The sequence below is a fragment of the Rhamphochromis longiceps genome, linkage group LG11 (assembly GCF_057381845.1).
Source record: "Rhamphochromis longiceps isolate RC_006_pf linkage group LG11, R_longiceps_female_GT1.1, whole genome shotgun sequence".
In the NCBI taxonomy this organism is placed as follows: Eukaryota; Metazoa; Chordata; class Actinopteri; order Cichliformes; family Cichlidae; genus Rhamphochromis; species Rhamphochromis longiceps.
In genome coordinates this window covers 22,421,936-22,441,200 of record NC_140567.1, presented here as the reverse complement: position 1 = coordinate 22,441,200, position 19,265 = coordinate 22,421,936, and the positions used below count along the sequence as shown (strand labels likewise).

At 42.2% G+C, this 19,265-nt stretch overlaps 1 protein-coding gene across 2 annotated transcripts; it reads right to left on the bottom strand.

Annotated features, from left to right (window-relative positions):
• Positions 1–16: 16 nt before the first annotated feature.
• crot (carnitine O-octanoyltransferase) lies at positions 17–18,062 on the bottom strand. 2 transcript variants are annotated; one of them, XM_085422935.1, is made up of 17 exons: positions 17,906–18,062; positions 16,970–17,095; positions 9,212–9,336; positions 8,922–9,103; positions 8,699–8,823; positions 8,477–8,585; positions 5,864–5,957; positions 5,620–5,745; positions 5,405–5,506; positions 5,191–5,274; positions 4,995–5,102; positions 3,461–3,591; positions 3,252–3,375; positions 3,086–3,164; positions 1,926–2,019; positions 1,590–1,709; positions 17–1,299 (listed from the first exon to the last, which is right to left on the bottom strand). In XM_085422935.1, the coding sequence occupies exons 2-17, from the start codon at positions 17,082–17,084 to the stop codon at positions 1,179–1,181; spliced, it is 1,839 nt and encodes a 612-aa protein (XP_085279061.1). In that variant the 5' UTR covers positions 17,085–17,095; positions 17,906–18,062; the 3' UTR covers positions 17–1,178. The 2 variants fall into 2 exon arrangements, with proteins under 2 accessions (XP_085279061.1, XP_085279062.1); XM_085422936.1 differs by having other exon boundaries at positions 17,862–18,053.
• Positions 18,063–19,265: the final 1,203 nt, after the last annotated feature.

Sequence of the window (19,265 nt, the reverse complement as noted above, 5' to 3'; positions counted from 1 at the left end):
AGGTTAAGAAAGCAAGTGTGGACATCTTCGAACTTTATTCTCAGAAAATTTGACTAAAAAAATTGACTACAGCTTCCCTCAAAGTGGTACAATCACAGTGAAATTTCACCTTATCAAAGCAATAATCACGTTGGTGTGAGGCTCCAAATGTAGAAAGTGTTTCAACAGATTTTTACGTCAGCCACTCTTTGAAACCCAAAGTAAACACCATCACCAACATTTGGACATGAAATTAAAAACAAAGTTGCATAGTGTGTAGATGGTATTGGTACCTGGAGAAACTGGAAGTCAAACCTTGGCTTTAACAAACTTACACGAGTCGTGCCTACTTCTCTCTTTTAATGAGTTTAAATTAGCTCAGTGTGTGCACTTCATGCGATGGGGTACATTCACGTCCTCTTGTGGTATTCAAGTGCATTTCCTTTATCTGTAGGCACTGTTTTGACAAGACAATCAAATATTTGTCCAAATAGTCAGAAGCTTGTTTCTGCCATCCATTAGTACAAATTTCAGGTTCTTTTAGTGAAGTAGAAATGTTGAATTAACTCTGCAAAAGCTTTAGAAACGAGCTTCCCTACAGTGTTACGATTCAGTTCAAGCCTAACAGCTCTTTTCTACGGTTACTGGAAAAGAGCTTTTTCACAGTGAAAACTAAGGCGAGTCGTTAGCCACTTAGCGGTTAACATTTTATCTTAAAATGTCGAATAATACTGTCAGGATTTCAAACTATACAGTCCAAAAAAAAAAAAAACGAGCGTTGAATCAGGAAGAAAGAAAAAAGTACAGTTTATGCTATGTTAATAACTACATAAAATCTTGAGTAATTTACGTTTACATTAAAAAAATACGAGGTACAGATTCTGCACCTTTGCATTGATTCGTGCTGATCTAGCTGTCACCATTTAGTACAACTACAAGTGCATTGATATTTAAAACAGGCTCTCTGTGGTACAACATGGACATTAAAACAAACTGAAAACTTAGACATTTTTGATTAAGGATTTTCACCAGCATTAATCTGCAAGTGTTGCATCTTACTGTATTTTATTTTATTTTTTACCCTTTTATTACCATCCTTTGATAATGCATCTATTGAAGCGGGCGGTTCTCAAAGGGATCATTTTGTGTGGGTTGAAACAGGAGTCATTAAATTATCCCGTTTCCCCGCTTAAGTAGGTTTATAGCTGAGAAGTGGTGGCTAAGTGGAGCATCTCATGCAGGCAGCTACTGAAGCTACTGAACAGTGATGGAGCATCAGTCTCATGGCAGGATTTCCACGCTGACATGGAGATCACAATCCTAGAAAAAAGAGGAGCGGAGATCTGAATACAGCTACTGAAAATCTCAGAGGAATGTTTCCAGAACCTTGTTGAGTCTGTCATGAAGAATTAAGACAGTTGTGCAGGTAAACCTGGGTGCAACACAGTATTTGCAAGGTGTACCTAATAAAGTGTCCAGTAAGTGTATACATCCTTAGCTTGCTTTTAATAAATTCTACAGAACTGGCAAATCTCACATATGCAGCACAGGTTCACCAAAAACCCACACACAGGTTTTCAGGTCAGTGAAAGCCCGTTTCATGTGCTCACCTGTCATCCCTGATGCGGTAAAAGAAGCCGTAGCCATGGTGCACCATGGGAGCCACAGCCCCGAGAACTGTAGTGTAGCCCACCAGACTGGATGACAGCACGAAGTTACCCCCACCGCCACTGCAGACACAAACAACAGTCACAGACAGAAACCTAATGCACTGCCTTTGCTCTGCAGCAGCTACTCTGGAGAAGCAGATTTCTGGATACTGCACTGTAACATTCTAGGATTTAATATTTAATTAAATTATTTCCAATAGATCATACATTATAAACTAGTAGAGCAGAAATTTAATTTACTGCTTTCATGCGATAAATCAGCTCTGGGTGGCGTACCTCTTTGTGTAAAGGGGATCCATAAATAATTCTGGGGTTGGACGTCCCTCCTCCTTGGCAATAAGATACAGCCCCAGAAGATGCCTGTCAAAACCTGGCAACAATATCACACGACCGCATGAAGTAGGGCATAAAAACTCAAAGAGACTACAAATATGGTTCTTTGTGATGTCAGAAGCCTTGGTTCAGCCCGCAATTATCCGTGCTCTGAACGGATAATTGGAGGTGAGCTTCCCTCCCTCCAAGACATCTACAGGAAGCGGTGCCTGAGGAAAGCAGGGAGGATCATCAAGGACTCCAGTCACCCCAGCCATAAACTGTTCAGACTACTTCCATCAGGAAGGAGGTTCTGCAGCATCCGGTCCCGTACCAGCAGACTGAGAGACAGCTTTTTCCATCAGGCCATCAGACTGCTGAACACTTCATAGACACCTCAGCTTCACTACTGGAACTTTAACATTATGCACTCCATACTGTACAGTAACGCCACTGTTTTGCACATGTCTCACTCTGTATATTTTATTTTATATATTTTATTTATTGTTTACTCTATTTAATTTGTAAAATATGTGTACACACACACACACACACACACACACGTAGAAAAATATTTAGTATACACATCCAGAAATGCATATACTATTATATATTGTACATATATTTATTAGTTTCAGATGTAGCCATTCTTGTATTTTGCTTGTTTACATTATTGTATTTTGCACAACTCTGTTGCTTGTGAAGCTCGCACACAAGAATTTCACTCACATGTGCTGTACCAATGTACCTGCACATGTGATGTGACAATAAAAAAAAAAAAAAAAGTCCTACATAGGGAAGCTGACGGGCTAAACGATTTTGTACAACAGATGAATGTAGATGTTGAACTAAAGCAGATTTTTACTGGCTCAGAAGAGTCCAGTGGGGGGTGTAGCAGCTCTGTTTTGCTCAATCAGGCGAACAAAAATTAAGCCAACAAGTTTAATATCAGAAACAAAACTACCAGTGATCAAAGTCATTGTTTTATTGATGATACTTTGGCCCTACATCTCTATTCTGCACACTGCTTGTAGCTGCACCTCATATCTGAGACTAAAACGGGACAGCCAGGGCCAAGTGTAGTCAGGAAAAAGCACGAAGCAGGAATCACAAAGTGAACTAACCTTGTCCTTCCTGTGCTTCAGCCATCAGGTTGTTGTGTCTACTGAAGGCTTGCAGCATGGCCTTCCTCCTGACACCATCCTGAGAGGAAAACATTTAAGTCGAATATGAGATTGCTTCTTCTCTCCTGCTCTTCTGTGATTTTCCCAAATACTGTCACACACTCACATTGCATGTGGGGTCCATCATGGTTTTACACCAATTCACAGCCTCCTGGGTGCAGGGGCGCATCGTCTCAGTCCTGCCGTGATAAAATTTGCGCGTCATTGCCGTCTCATAACAACTTCCTGGCCTGTAAGAGGAAAGAGGACACCTTCAGGGCCACGAATGTCACTGACAATAATGATAATAAAAGTGTGTGCTTAACCACAGCTTACTTCTTGTGCAGTCTGTAGTAGGCCAGCTGCATCGCCAGCTGAACAAAAGTGTCTGGATGGAGCTTCTTCTGTTTGATGGTAGATTTACCAAATGCTGTGAAAGCATAGCACACAACCTGGAGGTCTTGTGCCTGGAAAACCGAGAGAGAACGAATGGTTAAATGCTCTGGACCACACAGCAAACGTCAGCATGACTGATGACGCCTGCAAATAATCAATTTCCCATCTTATGTTTCCGCTGTGCTTCTAATATGTTTTCGTTGTTCAGCCACATGGAGTTTAACTCAATCAGATTTTCTTCTGCAGGAAAATAAAATCAGTGAAAAAAAGGCTGCACACCATTTCAAATGTGACTTTTTTCAAATTTCAATCCTAACCTTGCATCACAGATTCAGTGTTTGCAGTTAATCTATGGAGGATTTTAGTTTCACCACAGCAGGAACAGCTCAACAACATCCACTCTCGTACTATTAGGCTGTTCAGAGGAGTGTCCTGTGTGCGTGTGTTTTCTCAGGTTTTTATATGTGCAGCTTGTTAAACTGTACCATAATAACATCAAGAATTACACCCCGCTTTAAAGACACAGCAGTTCAAACTGTGCATCACACTGTCGCTGAAACCTGACTTTAAGACAATCACTGAAATGTATAAAGGTTATCACACTTGACTCTAATCTGCGGCTAAGAACAGAGGACACACAACATGAAAAGCTGTTCAATCAATAAAATTCATTTCACTTTGATCTACACCAAACTGAAGTGATTTCCACGTCTCTAATCAAGTTTCATATCTGTAATCTGTAGCTGTCATGTCACAAATAAACAGCAGCACCAGGAGCATTAAAACAAACTGAAACATTTTTTCATTGAGGATTTTCACCAGCATTAATCTGCAAGTGTTGCATCTTACTGTATTTTTTTACCCTTTTATTACCATCCTCTGATAATGTATCTGATCGAAGCGGGCGGTTCTCAAAGGGATCATTTTGTGTGGGTTGAAAGAGGAGTCACATGACGTGTGAAAAGCTCCTTTTTTTATGTGAGCGCGCTCAGAGCGGAAAGCCTAGCTTAAAAGAGAAAGTTACTGATGACTGTTGTTATAACCGTCATCTCCGTGTGGGGTTTTAGGTGTTGAACTTCCTTCATAGTACACTAGTACCTAATAATATTTTATCCATATATAAAGATAAAACATTTTATTATATTCTTACATGACTATATTCTAGATCCTTTTTTTATATTTCATATCTTTAGATTTATATTTATTTATTTTATGTTAGACTCATGTTGTGCAGTCTGATGACGAGTAAAAGCACTGAATTTTTGCTCTGATATAACTTCTGAATGACCTTAAAGTGGCTTTTCTATGCTATTCTATTCTACGAGGTTTCTGTAAATGTGTTTTCACGTCTTTCCTTGACAGAATTATGTGTTTTCCAGCAAGTTCATGGAAACGTGCCTATTTTGCCTATTTCAAGACAGCCAGTGTCATCAGGGGTTTTCTGAGGTTTCATTTGGGATTAACGATAGCTCACCGACTCGATGTATTGCTTTTTGGCATGACTGATATCGCCAATGACTTTTTCATCCATAGTGAACACCAGCTCCTCGGGGAAGGACACCAGTCTGACTGCATCTGAGCCCTGAAAATCCCAGACATGCATGTGTGTCAGAAAAATGAAAAGAATAGTCAGGAAATGTTTGACACGATGTGCACCGTCAAGTGTTTACCTTCCATTTGCCCTCTGTAGCTTTGAGCTGCTGGTCCAAATACCAGCACATAGACACCAGCACCATAGCATCATACGGCGCATGCTGCGAAACAAGTCGAGTTTTTAAGGTATTAAAACAGCTGATTTTGGTTGGACTGCATGTTTCACTGGCAAATCAATGAGTACAATCATCTTGAACCTCAGCGCAGCTTTGTACGAACAAGCACACTCACATCACAATTGGATCCGAACGTGCCATCTGAGAACACGACTGAGTTGTACGATTTGTCACCCCAGCGGATGGTGGGGTTGCCGGTGAGAGCTTCTGCAGTCATCTGAACTCAAAAGTACAAAATTTGGAAAGAAAATAAATAAACAAGTAAATCAGACACAACTCTTTCTCATGATTTAAATAGCGAGTCATATTTTAGATCTGCGCAGTCCGTACATTTGAGTAGTTCTCTGGGGTAGAGTAGGGTTTCACTTCATCCAGAGAAATGACGAACAAGCTGCTCTGGATGGTCTCTAGGATGGTGTTATTGTGTGGATCGATGCTTATAAGATGCTCTCTGGCCTGCAGTGAAAGTAAACAAAGCGCTAATCATGAGATACGCCACAGTAACATGATACCTTCTTCACAAACTATATTCACTTTTTTTTTTTTTAAATCCTCCAAACATGAGCGCCCCTACCTTCGCCCAGCGAGTCCTCTCCTCTGAGGTGAGCACAGCCACGCCGTCTCCCTCAGGCTCTGAGTCACAGCGCTCCTTCACATAGCTCAGCTGCCTGAAAAGGTAAACAAACACATGCTGCATCAGCCTTGTTTGCTCTTCACTCTGCAGCTTTAACCAAATTATACAGGACATCTGGAGGAAAATGAATGGATGATTAGGCGATGAGTGTGGACTGCTTCCCATAATGATGAACAAAAATAAAACACTTTAATATGTAAAACAGACAAAATAAATATTTTAGACTTCTGTATGTTTTATGTAACCTGAAAAAAGCCAAACAACACTAAACATAAACAGACTTCAGCCTAAATGAAATGAAATGAACCTCCTGCATACGGGGGATCTTCTTGAAACTGAAGCAGAAAGGAAATGGTATACACCCCTAACTTATCTCAGCAGCGTGTTGCGCTGACCAACGCATCAAGAAAGCTGATTGGTTCATCCAAACAAGCACTAGTCTGCTGCGTGTGACTAAAGGGGCTACGTTTTTCAGCTCGCCTGGTTCTGCTGGAGGTCACAACTGTTGCCAAGTGCTTCCTCAAAGGGCATCAACTGATAGTTGAGACTTATTTCAATATAAAAGCACCTTAAGTCAAACGTTGGTGTGGATTGGTGCTATATAATCAAATGGAAAAAATTATTATTTTCTTTTTTTGGAACATTTTAAATAGATTCTCTAACTAATATTACTGCTCGCTGTGTGATACTGATCATCCAAGAAGTCTGTGCCTCAGTTTGGGTAAGTCCGATACTAGCCCTTAGCATCCGTACTATAACCTCTGACTCGAAAAACCAAACCAGTGCTAAATTCCAAACCCAGTGGGTGACATCACAATGGTTCTGTCCATGTTTTATATGTTATGCATGTGAAACAGCCCCCTGGTGGACACACTGTACAAGTACACTATGCTGTAAATCTGTAGCATATGAAGAAGGAAAATTGGTAGCATAATTTCAGGTTTCGTGTGCTTTTTTTTCCCCCCCCTTACTGCACCTTAAAGCCTTTTCTTACAGTGGTAAAAATAAATAAATAAATAAATAACCTCCAAAAGTTGATTCTGTTCATCTGGACGTAGTGTTTTGTGGGAGAAACATTTTGTCACTCATCCAAGTCACTTCTGGTTTCCCCAATCTTATAAACAGTACATTGGCATAATGACTGAAACCAGTCCACTGAGGGACAATGGGCTGGGAGGTCAGTTCCTTAATCTTAGGTAGCTCAGAGCTACCTCGTCAGGCCAGGACTCGGCAGTCTATTTACACCTACAGGCCAGTGGATACTCTTTCAAGGATGAGGATGTACACATCCTGGACAGGGAGGAACGCTGGTTTTTTGCGCGGAGTCAAGGAGGCCATTTACGTGTAAAGGGAAAGACCATCTCTGAATCGAGGAGGGGACCTAATGGTACATCTTTCACCATCTTACAATGCTGTGATTGCAGCCATTCCCCAACTCTCTATGAATGGTACTCATGGCCATTGATCAGTGGTCTTTGATCAGTGGTTGTTGATCAATGGTCATGAGAATTTGCATAATTAAGATTAAGGAACTGACCTCACAGCCCATTGTTCCTCAGTGGTGCTGGTTTCAGTCATTATGCAAATGTACTGTTTATAAGATTTGGGGAAACCTGCAGTCAGCTGAGACTGAAGAAGTCACTTGGATGAGTGACGAAATGTTTCTCCCACAAAACGCTACGTCCAGAAGAACAGAATCAACTTTTGGAGATTTACTTTCCTGGATGATTGAGAATGCATCAAGACGATAAATAAAAAACAGTAGAAATTTTCTGATGATGAGGTGCTTTTCTTTAATAGTTCTACTTGTTTACTTCTACATAAATACAGAGTGTCATAAATACTTCTACTAAAATATTTCATGCATCTTTGCAACTCTCTGTTCCCTCTCTGTAGGAGGGATGCAAAGACAGAAGCAAGCTGATGTGTTATCCAAATGTGACCACAGCCTCCCTGCTCCTCAGCTGAGGCAGAAGAGCTCTTTGGGCTACGTAGTGGAATACTGGTCAACAAGGTTTATAATATTGTTATTATTTTTTATTTTTTAACTCTTTCCTAAAGAAAGAGTTATGTCCTCTTTCTTTTGCTACTGGTTCTGTTGAGGCTTACAAATGCTGGATATGTAAAATATGAGCAAATATTTTGTGCATAAAAATTATTTTTTGGATTCACTAATTCTTAATATGGCTTTTCATTTTGAACCAAACTTGATTTTTCAGATGTTTTACATGTGAATACATAGATCTGACCAATCAGAACACTGTGCTCACAGTTCAAAGCTGAAAGTACACATAGTGCAATAATACTATTTTATCTCAGACACACAGCTAAATGCTGCTCTGGCTCTGAGATAAAATTGCCCCCCTGACATCCTGAAACATCTAAAAACTCAACACTTCTGTTTGTATATACGCTACATAACAAGTATGAATCTGAGACATTCAGAATTGTGTCGCTTTTTGGCTGCACTAACTGTGTAAAGGCCTTCAGTCTGTTTAGTCTGGATACAAGGTTTCTAATTGGGTTTTACTCTCAAGTGCGTTTAATCTTTACCTGAGAATTTCTGGAGGAGTGAGGATTTCTCCATCACAAAGTGCATCAAATGTGAATATCCTCCCCCGGCACATCACTACCAAATGGGAGGGGCACGGACCCTCACGCTCTGTGACACAGCAGAGCATGCATGTTACACAAGGGTGACAGGCAAGCAGAGGAAAAAGGGTCAAAGTGCCACAGGTAAGTTTGCGGCAAAGATAAGAGCAGAATTTATTCTACCTGTCTTGAAGTAGTTTCGGATGGTGTCTTTCTTCACTCCGGGTACTTTACAGGTGCAGAAGAGCATTCTGAACTGGTCCATGTCCAACGGCGTTTTCCCTGCTTTCTGAGGAGCCAGCCTCTCTCTAAAATAAGCAGTGACGGAAAGATATTTAAATGCAAAAAAGACAGAGCAACACATCCTAAAACACAGCTTTCATACATGCGAGTGTGCTCGTCTTACGTGCGAAGTAGGTTCCAGTACTGCAGTGTGTGCCATGTGATAATACTGGCCCTCTGCAGGTAAGTTCCCTCAGCAGGTGGCCAGCAGTGCTCCAGGTAGGGTGCTGGGCCACCAAAGTTCACATTGAGCTGAGAGGGGATGCGCAACTCCAGATACGCCGTGTCCAACCACCATTCTTCCAGCTGGAGGACAAAGCAAACAAAAACATCAAACAGTCAACTGCATCACACTTGTAACTAAAGAGGAGACGCTAAAGACAAAAACAAGGCTTTTATATCTCAAACACACACCCAGTTCTTCTTTGTCTTGGCTCTCTGGAGGAGTTTCTTGTGCAGCTCCTGGCCAACACCCGCTTGGAATTTCCTCACAGTCTCCTTCGTAGCTTTAAAGTCTTTCTCAGAGGCGAATGGACGAACTGAAGCACAATAAAGTGAAAACATGGAAGATTAGTCCCTCTGTTAAACAAGTGCGCCAGCTTCTGGTCATTTTGTTTTGATGTAGTAACTGCTTTCAAAAACAACAAGTCTGATCGCACCTGTTTATGCAAAGGATTCTTTGTTTTGTTTTGTTTTACTTTACAGCAGAACGAGCAGAAAATATACAAATGAAACAAATGAAATGATGCAGAGACAGAAATGTGCCAACAAAGCTAGAGTGCTTTGTTTTTCATTCACACTTCCGGCACACTAATAATCTTACTGAATGATTTCTTTAGCCTTTGGTACAAAGAAAAAGTCCTATTCAATTTAATTCAACTTTATTTATATAGCGCTAAATCACAACAATCAAATCACTTGGTGACAGCGGGGAGGGAAAAAGAAACAATCATGCTACTCTTTCAATCAATGTTATTAGACAAACTGGTCATGAAAGAGAAACTGAAGACTCATTGTTACTTTCAGACAGTCAGTCTGAAACATTTTAACATTGTTTAAAGCAGGGGTGTCAAACATAAGGCCCGGGGGCCAGAACTGGCCGGGCAAAGACTCCAATCTAGCCCACTGGATGGCTTAGGAAAATGTCAAGGACATAAAACAGAACACACAAAGAACATAAAAGTTTGGACCTTCAACTATATTTTTACAAGTTTTACAGCTTTTCTTACTGATAACGAAATACCCCATGGGCGTTCATGCTATACCAAAGTAATTAAATATTACATTTACAACTTAAATTTAAGCCCAGTCCTGCTGACAGATTTCATTCATTTACTACAGCAGCATTTCTACATAATGTAGAAAAACTAACAGATACTATTGAAATTGCTCTTCTTTGTCTTATATTAAAACATCTCAGCAATTAAATGTGTAGTTAAACTTCTTTACACTGACAGGTCTGACCCACATAAGATCAAAGTGAGCTGTATGTGGCTCGTGATGTAAAATGGTTTGAAGTGTCCATAAACTTTAGGCAGGACCACCCTGAGAAAATAAGGTGAAAAATCATGGTTAGAGTTATCGGCAGAAATGTGAAATTCTGACTGATGTTAAAGGTAAAAGCAGGGCAATAGATTAGATTAGATAGAACTTTATAAACCCCAAAACAAACCCAACCTAAATCCAGCTGTTTGACTGAGTTGTATACGTGCTGACTGCTGGAAAAGCTCAGGCTGATCACATTAAACAGCTGGTTGAGAGAGTAACGAAAACAAAATGTGGCCGCTTTGTAGAATTTCCACTTCTATTAGTGGAAGTCCTTCTAATCCTCCTCACAACCAGTGTAGAGATGGAAACCAAAGACAGCAAAGCGAGCTCTGTGTAGTGATCGAAAGAATGAGATTGCACACACAAGAGGTGGAAATGAGCTTTTTCTGAAGGGTGGCTTGCCTCTAACTTTGAGTCAGCGTGAGGAGTTCAGTCATGAGGAGCTCAGAGTACTAGTGTAATTTTAGTATCGATTCAATATCAAGTGATCCATAATTAATAAGCTAAAATTATCCCACAAAGGCAGCTTATTTTGTGGAGTGCAGCATGTCATGATTTATGAGATGAATCAACATCAATTTGCAATTCTGGACACATTTTAATAACCAGTAAATCAGTGATTTTTACTTTCCACAACAACATGGTAATGCACAACAATCATGCCATCATCGACCTGTTACCAGTACCAGCGTTGGTATCGATACTATCAATATTTGGATCGACGCAGGACAACAGAATTATCTCCACTGAACACACCAACATAATCATTACTTTGCTGGATAGAAAAAGAAGGAGAAATCTCCAAAACAGCAAGTCAGTGGGTGACATTTTTCTTTTAGGTGTGGGTGAAAGTGGCCAATCATTAGAAACTGCAAAAAGAGATCAAATTATTAAGGTGGCCTGCCTATAATCCTGTTTTTAAGCCACCATTACAAGACATAAGATGCAGACAGTGGGTTTACTGCAGTATTACATCTATATCTTGAATTGCCAAGGGGTGGCATTTGTGTGGTTTTAAGGAGATGTGTCAGAAACATAAGTAGGATAAACATGATTTTTTACAGATATTTGAAGCTTTGTGATTTACTTTAACCAAAAAAATTAAAGGTCTGTGTCCAAATGAAGTCCCTAATGTTATCCAGATATTCATGGATGCTTATAACTTAGGGAATAGAAATGGTCTAGTAAGTCGGCTGTACCGTAGTACTGTAACAATGAATAAGGACGAAACAAACTATGCTAAACAGCGCAGAGTAAAGGGACTGAACATTGTTATTACTGAAGAGGAATGGCTCCACACTTGGAAAACATCTTCTTCCACCAGCTCTCACATCTGGAGGGACTTTTGTTGGAAAAACCAGACCCACTTCTTTATCACTCCCAAGCAGAAGTCAAAACAGATAGGGACTCGACTGCTGCTCCAGTCAACTGAGGTATCTGACCAGCATACCTCCTGCGACTCCTTGGTGAAGTGTTTTGTAAATGTCCCACTAAAAGGGAGACCCAAGGGCCGATCCAGGACATGCTGGACAGATTATGTATCTGAGTTGGCTTGGGAACATCCAAATGAGCTGGAGAAGGTGTCAGGGGAGAGGGGAGGTCTGTCTGCCTCTCTGCTTAGATTGCGCCCCCCGTAACCCAGATACAGAACATGGAAAATGGTTGGGTGGATGGATGGATACAGAAAATACTCATATATATATATATATATATATATATATATATATATATATATATATATAAAAAACACCCAGCACGCCCCTGCGGGCGGTTTATCCTTCAAGCTCGGGTCCTCTACCAGAGGCCTGGGAGCTTGAGGGTCCTGCGCAGTATCTTAGCTGTTCCCAGGACTGCGCTCTTCTGGACAGAGATCTCCGATGTTATTCCTGGGATCTGCTGGAGCCACTCGCCTAGCTTGGGAGTCACCGCACCTAGTGCTCCGATTACCACGGGGACCACCATTACCTTCACCCTCCACATCCTCTCGAGCTCTTCTCTGAGCCCTTGGTATTTCTCCAGCTTCTCGTGTTCCTTCTTCCTGATATTGCTGTCATTCGGAACCGCTACATCGATCACTACGGCCATCTTCTTCTGTTTGTCTACCACCACTATGTCCGGTTGGTTAGCCACCACCATTTTGTCCGTCTGTATCTGGAAGTCCCACAGGATCTTAGCTCGGTCATTCTCCACCACCCTTGGGGGCATCTCCCATTTTGACCTCGGGACTTCCAGGTTATACTCGGCACAGATGTTCCTGTACACTATGCCGGCCACTTGGTTATGGCGTTCCATGTATGCCTTGCCTGCTAGCATCTTGCACCCTGCTGTTATGTGCTGGATTGTCTCTGGGGCATCTTTACACAGCCTGCACCTGGGGTCTTGCCTGGTGTGATAGACCCCAGCCTCTATGGATCTTGTACTCAGAGCTTGTACTTGTGCTGCCATGATTAGTGCCTCTGTGCTGTCTTTCAGTCCAGCTTTGTCCAGCCACTGGTAGGATTTCTGGATATCAGCCACCTCCTCTATCTGCCGGTGGTACATACCGTGCAGGGGCCTGTCCTTCCATGATGGTTCCTCGTCTCCCTCCTCTTTCTTGGGTTTCTGCTGCCTGAGGTATTCACTGAGCACTCGGTCAGTTGGGGCCATCTTCCCAATGTATTCTTGGATGTTCGTTGTCTCATCCTGGACTGTGGTGCTGACACTCACCAGTCCCCGGCCCCCTTCCTTCCGCTTAGCGTACAGCCTCAGGGTGCTGGACTTGGGGTGAAACCCTCCATGCATGGTAAGGAGCTTTCTTGTCTTTATGTCAGTGGCTTCTATCTCCTCCTTTGGCCAGCCTATTACCCCAGCAGGGTACCTGATCACGGGCAGGGCGTACGTGTTGATGGCCCGGATCTTGTTCTTACCATTCAGCTGACTCCTCAGGACTTGCCTGACCCTCTGCAGGTACTTGGTGGTTGCAGCCTTTCTAGCGGCCTCTTCATGGTTCCCATTTGCCTGCGGGATCCCCAGGTACTTGTAACTGTCCTCTATGTCTGCAATGTTGCCTTCTGGTAGTTCAATCCCCTCAGTTCTGACTACCTTCCCTCTCTTTGTTACCATCCGACTACACTTCTCCAGTCCGAACGACATTCCAATGTCATTGCTGTATAGCCTGGTAGTGTGGATCAGTGAATCGATGTCTCGTTCACTCTTGGCATACAGCTTGATGTCATCCATGTACAGGAGGTGGCTGACAACTGCTCCGTTCCGTAGTCGGTATCCGTAGCCAGCCTTGTTAATGATCTCACTGAGGGGGTTCAGGCCTATGCAGAACAGCAGTGGGGACAGAGCATCTCCTTGGTAGATCCCGCACTTGATGGTGACTTGTGCTATGGGCTTGGAGTTGGCCTCTAGTGTTGTACGCCACATCCCCATTGAGTTCCTGATGAAGGCTCTTAGGGTCCCATTGATCTTGTACAATTCTAGGCATTCCAGTATCCAGCTGTGGGGCATTGAGTCATAGGCCTTCTTGTAATCAATCCAGGCAGTGCACAGGTTGGTCAGTCTGGTCTTGCAGTCTCGGCTGACTGTTCTGTCTACCAGTAGCTGGTGTTTTGCGCCTCTGGTATTCTTGCCAATTCCTTTCTGTGTCCCACTCATGTATTGACCCATGTGCCTGTTCATCTTAGCCGATATGATGCCTGACAGGAGCTTCCATGTAGTACTGAGGCAGGTTATTGGTCGGTAGTTGGAGGGGACCGGTCCCTTCTTGGGGTCCTTGGGGATCAGGACCGTCCGACCTTCGGTTAGCCATTCCGGGTGTCTCTCGTTAACTAGCAGCTGGTTCATTTGTGCTGCCAGACGCTCGTGGAGTGCAGTCAGCTTCTTTAGCCAGTAGGCGTGAACCATGTCGGGCCCTGGTGCTGTCCAACTCTTCATACTGGAGACCCTTTCTTGGATATCTGCCACTGTGATGGTTACTGGACCATGTTCAGGGAGGTCGCTGTGGTCTGCCCTCAGATCCACTAGCCACTGAGCATTGCCGTTATGGGTTGCGTCCTTCTCCCATATGCTCTTCCAGTATTGCTCCGTCTCCAGCCTTGGTGGTGCTGTTCTCTTATTATTGTTCCCTTGCCACTGAGAGTACACCGTTGCTGGTTCTGTGGAGAACAGCTGGTTTATTCTCCTGCCTTCTATCTCTCTGGTGTACCTCCTCAAGCGGCTGGCCAAGGCTGTGAGTCTTTGCTTGGCAGTTTCCAAGGCCTCAGGTATGGACCTCAGGTATGGACAGCTTGCTGTATTTCTTATGCACCTTCTTTGTCGCACCTTTCTGCAACTCCGTTAGTTGGCTAACCTCCCTCCGTGCTACTTTGATCTTGCCCTCTAGCCTCCTTCTCCATGGAGGGTACTGCCCCTTGTGGCTGTTCAACTTGTAGCCAAGCATCTCACTGATCACTGCTGCCGTATTGTAGGTAATCGTGGTTGTAGGTATTGTCCGTAGTGCTGCATTAACATCATCTAGCAGACCTTCTGAGGGTACTTCACGTAATCTTGGTAACCGGCTACGGGGTATCCAGGTTTCAAGCTTGGCCATTATCCTATTTTTCAGGTCAGTTCCTCTCGCACTCAACGATCCTTCTCCTATCGCACTTGGGGCTATGTACCCAATCTCGGGTGGGGGTGATGATATCTCCCCCCTGACCTGGCGTCCTGACTCCTCCTTGCCGTAGCATTTGTGTTGTACCTCGTCAATCTCTAGCTGTGAGAGCAGTCCCTTCTTTCGAATGTTGGAACACTGAGCTACTAGTTGTTTCGCCGTCATTGTGGATGTTGGGTATCGAAGAATCCATAGGTCCGTCATCCTATTCATGTAGCCCCTTCCGCCGGGGTTACTTGCGTAGTAGCATTCCAACAACGCCCTGTTTTCGTCTCTTGCCCACCGATGCCTTCTTGTTCCAGTAGCCCACTTTTCGTCAGGGTGCCCTGGTTCCTCAACACCTGACGCGGACCTTGTTGATCCGGGCGACGTCCGAGCCGGCATGCCTTCATATTTATCTGTCTCGCTCATGTCTGCGGTAGGCTCGCTTAGCATAGGGGGTCTAGCCTTAGGACCCTTACTGGATACAGACGCCCCAGGCAGGAATCGAACTTGCGATCCTGGGTTCCAAAGGCGTGTAGTCTAACCACTACGCGCTATATATATATATATATATATATGTGTGTTTATAGGTGTTTCTAATGGTTTGACTGAGTGCATATAAACTTGTTCTAAAACATTCACACATATATCTGATAACACCTGCATGATTCCTGCTACAGTTAAATCCTTAAGCTTTTAGAAAATGACACAATTCTGCACACCACAAGAGTGGATTTCAAATTAAACAATGAAGATGTAACAGCTTCAGCTTTGATTCAGCAGGTTTCACAGACATTTTGCCATAACTGTTTAGCATTTACAGCCATTGTCAGAGGCTCAGGGGTGCACAAATTAAAAGTTTAATTTAAGTTTAATGAGTGTATGAAACCAACAGTTTGACTATAAATTATGCTGGAATGCTCACATAAATGAGCTAAAAACAAACTATTGCAAAAATGTATAAAACAAGACATTTTAAATAAGAAAATTAACACACATGCTATATTGATCCTAATAGGTATCAGAATCAGAATCAGAATACTTTATTGATCCCTGGAGGAAATTATTTTTTGTTACAGTGCTCCATTATAAACCAACATTAAGACAAGACAGACAATACGCTAACTAAGAATAGTACAATATATACATATATATACATACATAAGTCACTCATAAATAAATAGCTGGAAAAGAAACATGTGTAGTTGTAGCAGTAACCAGTGTGTTAAGTGGATGCGTTGTACAGGGAGATGGCCACAGGCAGGAAAGATTTCCTGTGTCGTTCAGTGGTGCTATATAAATATATGATCTACTGTGTGGAGGTTTGCACAAACGTATACACAACCAACGCTAATCCAGTTTACATACTATAGAAGAGTTATAAATTGATTATTAAGAAGAAACCAGCAGAATATTCATAAAACTCGATGCCTTAAAATTAGTAAGTGGATCTCAGCACTGCAACAACATGCTTTACAAACTTTATTTACATGTTTGTTTGTTTTTAATTGGGGCAGGAAAAAAATGAGAAAACTAACTTCAAAAAAGATTTTTCACTATGTAAATAAAAAATGCTCAAAAATCAGGCAGTAAACAAATATAAAACTGGGGTACAGTATGACTGTTTTTGTTCTAGTTCAGTCCTAATATTGCATCATCTTTGGTGTTTGTTTTGGTGAAACGAAATGTAAAAAGCATAGGTGTAATTAAGCTTCAGCCTACACCTTTTGGTTAATAATTTGTGTTCTTCCCATTGAATTAAATTCAATTGTGAGCATTTATTTATTTATTTAACATCTTATTTTATGTTGTTTTAAAAAAGAAACCGTGTGTCTAGAATCACAGACCAGAATCACTAACGCTGGTTAATAGAAAACCACAGACTGCACCAATGACACAGACAAGTTTCAAACAGATACGACATATGGACAACTGAAAGGTCACATGACAAATATTTACAAAAGCCTGGAAACTGACTAACTTGATGACAGCAGACATCCTACCTGCATCCAGGTACTTAGAAAGGCTGCTCTGCAGTGAGGGTACAGGCAGGGGCGGCAGACTGTTTTGGTACTGAAAGGTTTGCTCCGGCAGAGACTGAGACAGCTGATTTGCCATTTCCTTTCCCCCTGTCACAAAAGAAACATTACAGTGATATGAAGCAGAGCCTTTCCACGCTTTATATCACTGATATACCAGGGTGGGGGTACTTATATAATAGACAAACCTTGATAACACTAATTATTCTTTGTTTTTTGCGGATACATTTAAAAGCAGTTATATATTTGTTTTAATACTGAAAAATAACAGCACTATAAACCATTTGAAGACCCTGTGATTATGACTGGTTTTGCTTTGAACACATGAAGCTTTTGTGGTTTATGACATTTAAAAAAAAAAATCATTGTAAAACATTTAAACTGTGCATTTCATAGCATTTTACCTTCAACAACCACCTTATCTAGTACTTAAAGCAGCAACACCTGGATAATAAGCTGACAATGCTGAAAGCGCATTCATCATTACTTCCAGTTAAAACACTCATATTATTTATTGCCTTGGGTAACAGATTTAAAACAACAGTAAGGCTTGCACTGTGTAAGTCTCAAACATGAGCAGTTGCATACTGTGTCACAGTGACAGCTTTGACATGTTTCTGAACAAAACTCAGCAAATCCTGAGCTCAGCTATCAGCACCACATTAAAACTATTAAACTCCTACCTCTCCGTGCTCGGGCAGAGACCTGTTAGTGCAAACGACCAAACTGTTTGCAATAAACACTTATTAACCGGGTAACACTGAGCTGATAAGGTGCACTCGCTCGTCTCGCCCCTGTCGGCGTTAATGTCGAGTGCAAACGCAAACAATAGTTGAGGAGCAGCTCGTTAGCTTACTTTAACTGCACTGTAAAGCTGGACTGTTAGCTCCCGTTGCTCACCTGCCGCGGGCTCTGGAGGCTTTCAGCGCAAATGTTGTGAACGTGCGGGTTTGGTTTCTTATATAAGCCGGTGTAGCAGCCGTTCAGTTGTTGTGCTGGACTGCAGCTGTAGCCCTTCACCTTTACCCCACTAAACCATAGACTCAAGCCAGCCCGGAACAGCTCACTGCGCATGCGCGGGCAATTGCCCTGGCTTGAATTACTTATGAGTGAAATAATAAAGAGGCTTTGAAGGGTGAGGTCAGGCAGGCAGTGTGTGGCAACAACCTAAAACTTTGGAAAGATTAGGCCTGAAAAATACATGAAACCACACCTTTCAGTGGATACTTTATTAGATACACCTGTTTATCTAATCAGCCAATCACACTGCACCTCAAAGCATTTAAGGGACGTTGACGTGAACAAAAGGAGCTGCTGGAGTTCAAAGCGAGCATCAGAATGAGGGGGAAAGGTGATTTAAGCGATTTTGAATGTGGTGTGGTTGTTGATCCCAGATGGGCTGGTCTCAGTGTTTCAGGAAATGCAGATCTACTGGGATTTTCCGACACAGCCATCTCTACTGTAACTGCAATAACAACTGTATGCAGAAGAGCATCTCCAAATGCAGATGAGCTTCAGCTGCAGAACACCAAACGAGATGCCGCTCCTGTCAGCTATAAACAAGAAACTGAGGAAACTATAGTTTATAGTCTGCACAGGCTCTCCAAAATTAGACAACAGATGATTGGAAAAACATTGGCTGGTCTAATGAAACAACATGAAAGCATGGATCAACAGGATAATGGACTGTGTCACAAAACTAAAATAATCTTAAGCTGGTTTCTTGAACGTGACAATGAGTTCACTGTACTCAAACGGCCTCCACAGTCAGCAGGTCTTAACACAAGAGAGCACCTTTGGGATGTGGTACAGTGGGAGATTTGCATCATGGAAATCTGCAGCAACTGTGTGATGTTGACTTATTTTAAAACATTTCCAGAAAATTGTTGAATCTATGCCATGAAGATGCCGGCAGCTGTCAGGACACCAGCAAAACAAAAACTAGAAAGAAACCAGTAAGGAGGATGAGGAGAGAGCAACCGTCTGTGTCCACCAGCTTGAACTTTGAGGGTTGTGGTGTTGCCTCTCCAGTGCACCTGTTGTCCACTTAGGTTGGCACCAAAGCAGGTGTTGCAGGTGTAGTTCCAGCTAAGACAACTCTTTTAAGTATGAATAACTATATGTCAATCAAAACTTCCCGTAATCGTTTGCACAGACCATAGTCGGGCCTCTTCATGAATAAAACCTAAAATCCTTTCTCTGTGTAAAGATTTTATGCAGGTTGTTTTAAACTGAAACTGAAGGCAAAAAAAAATCAACC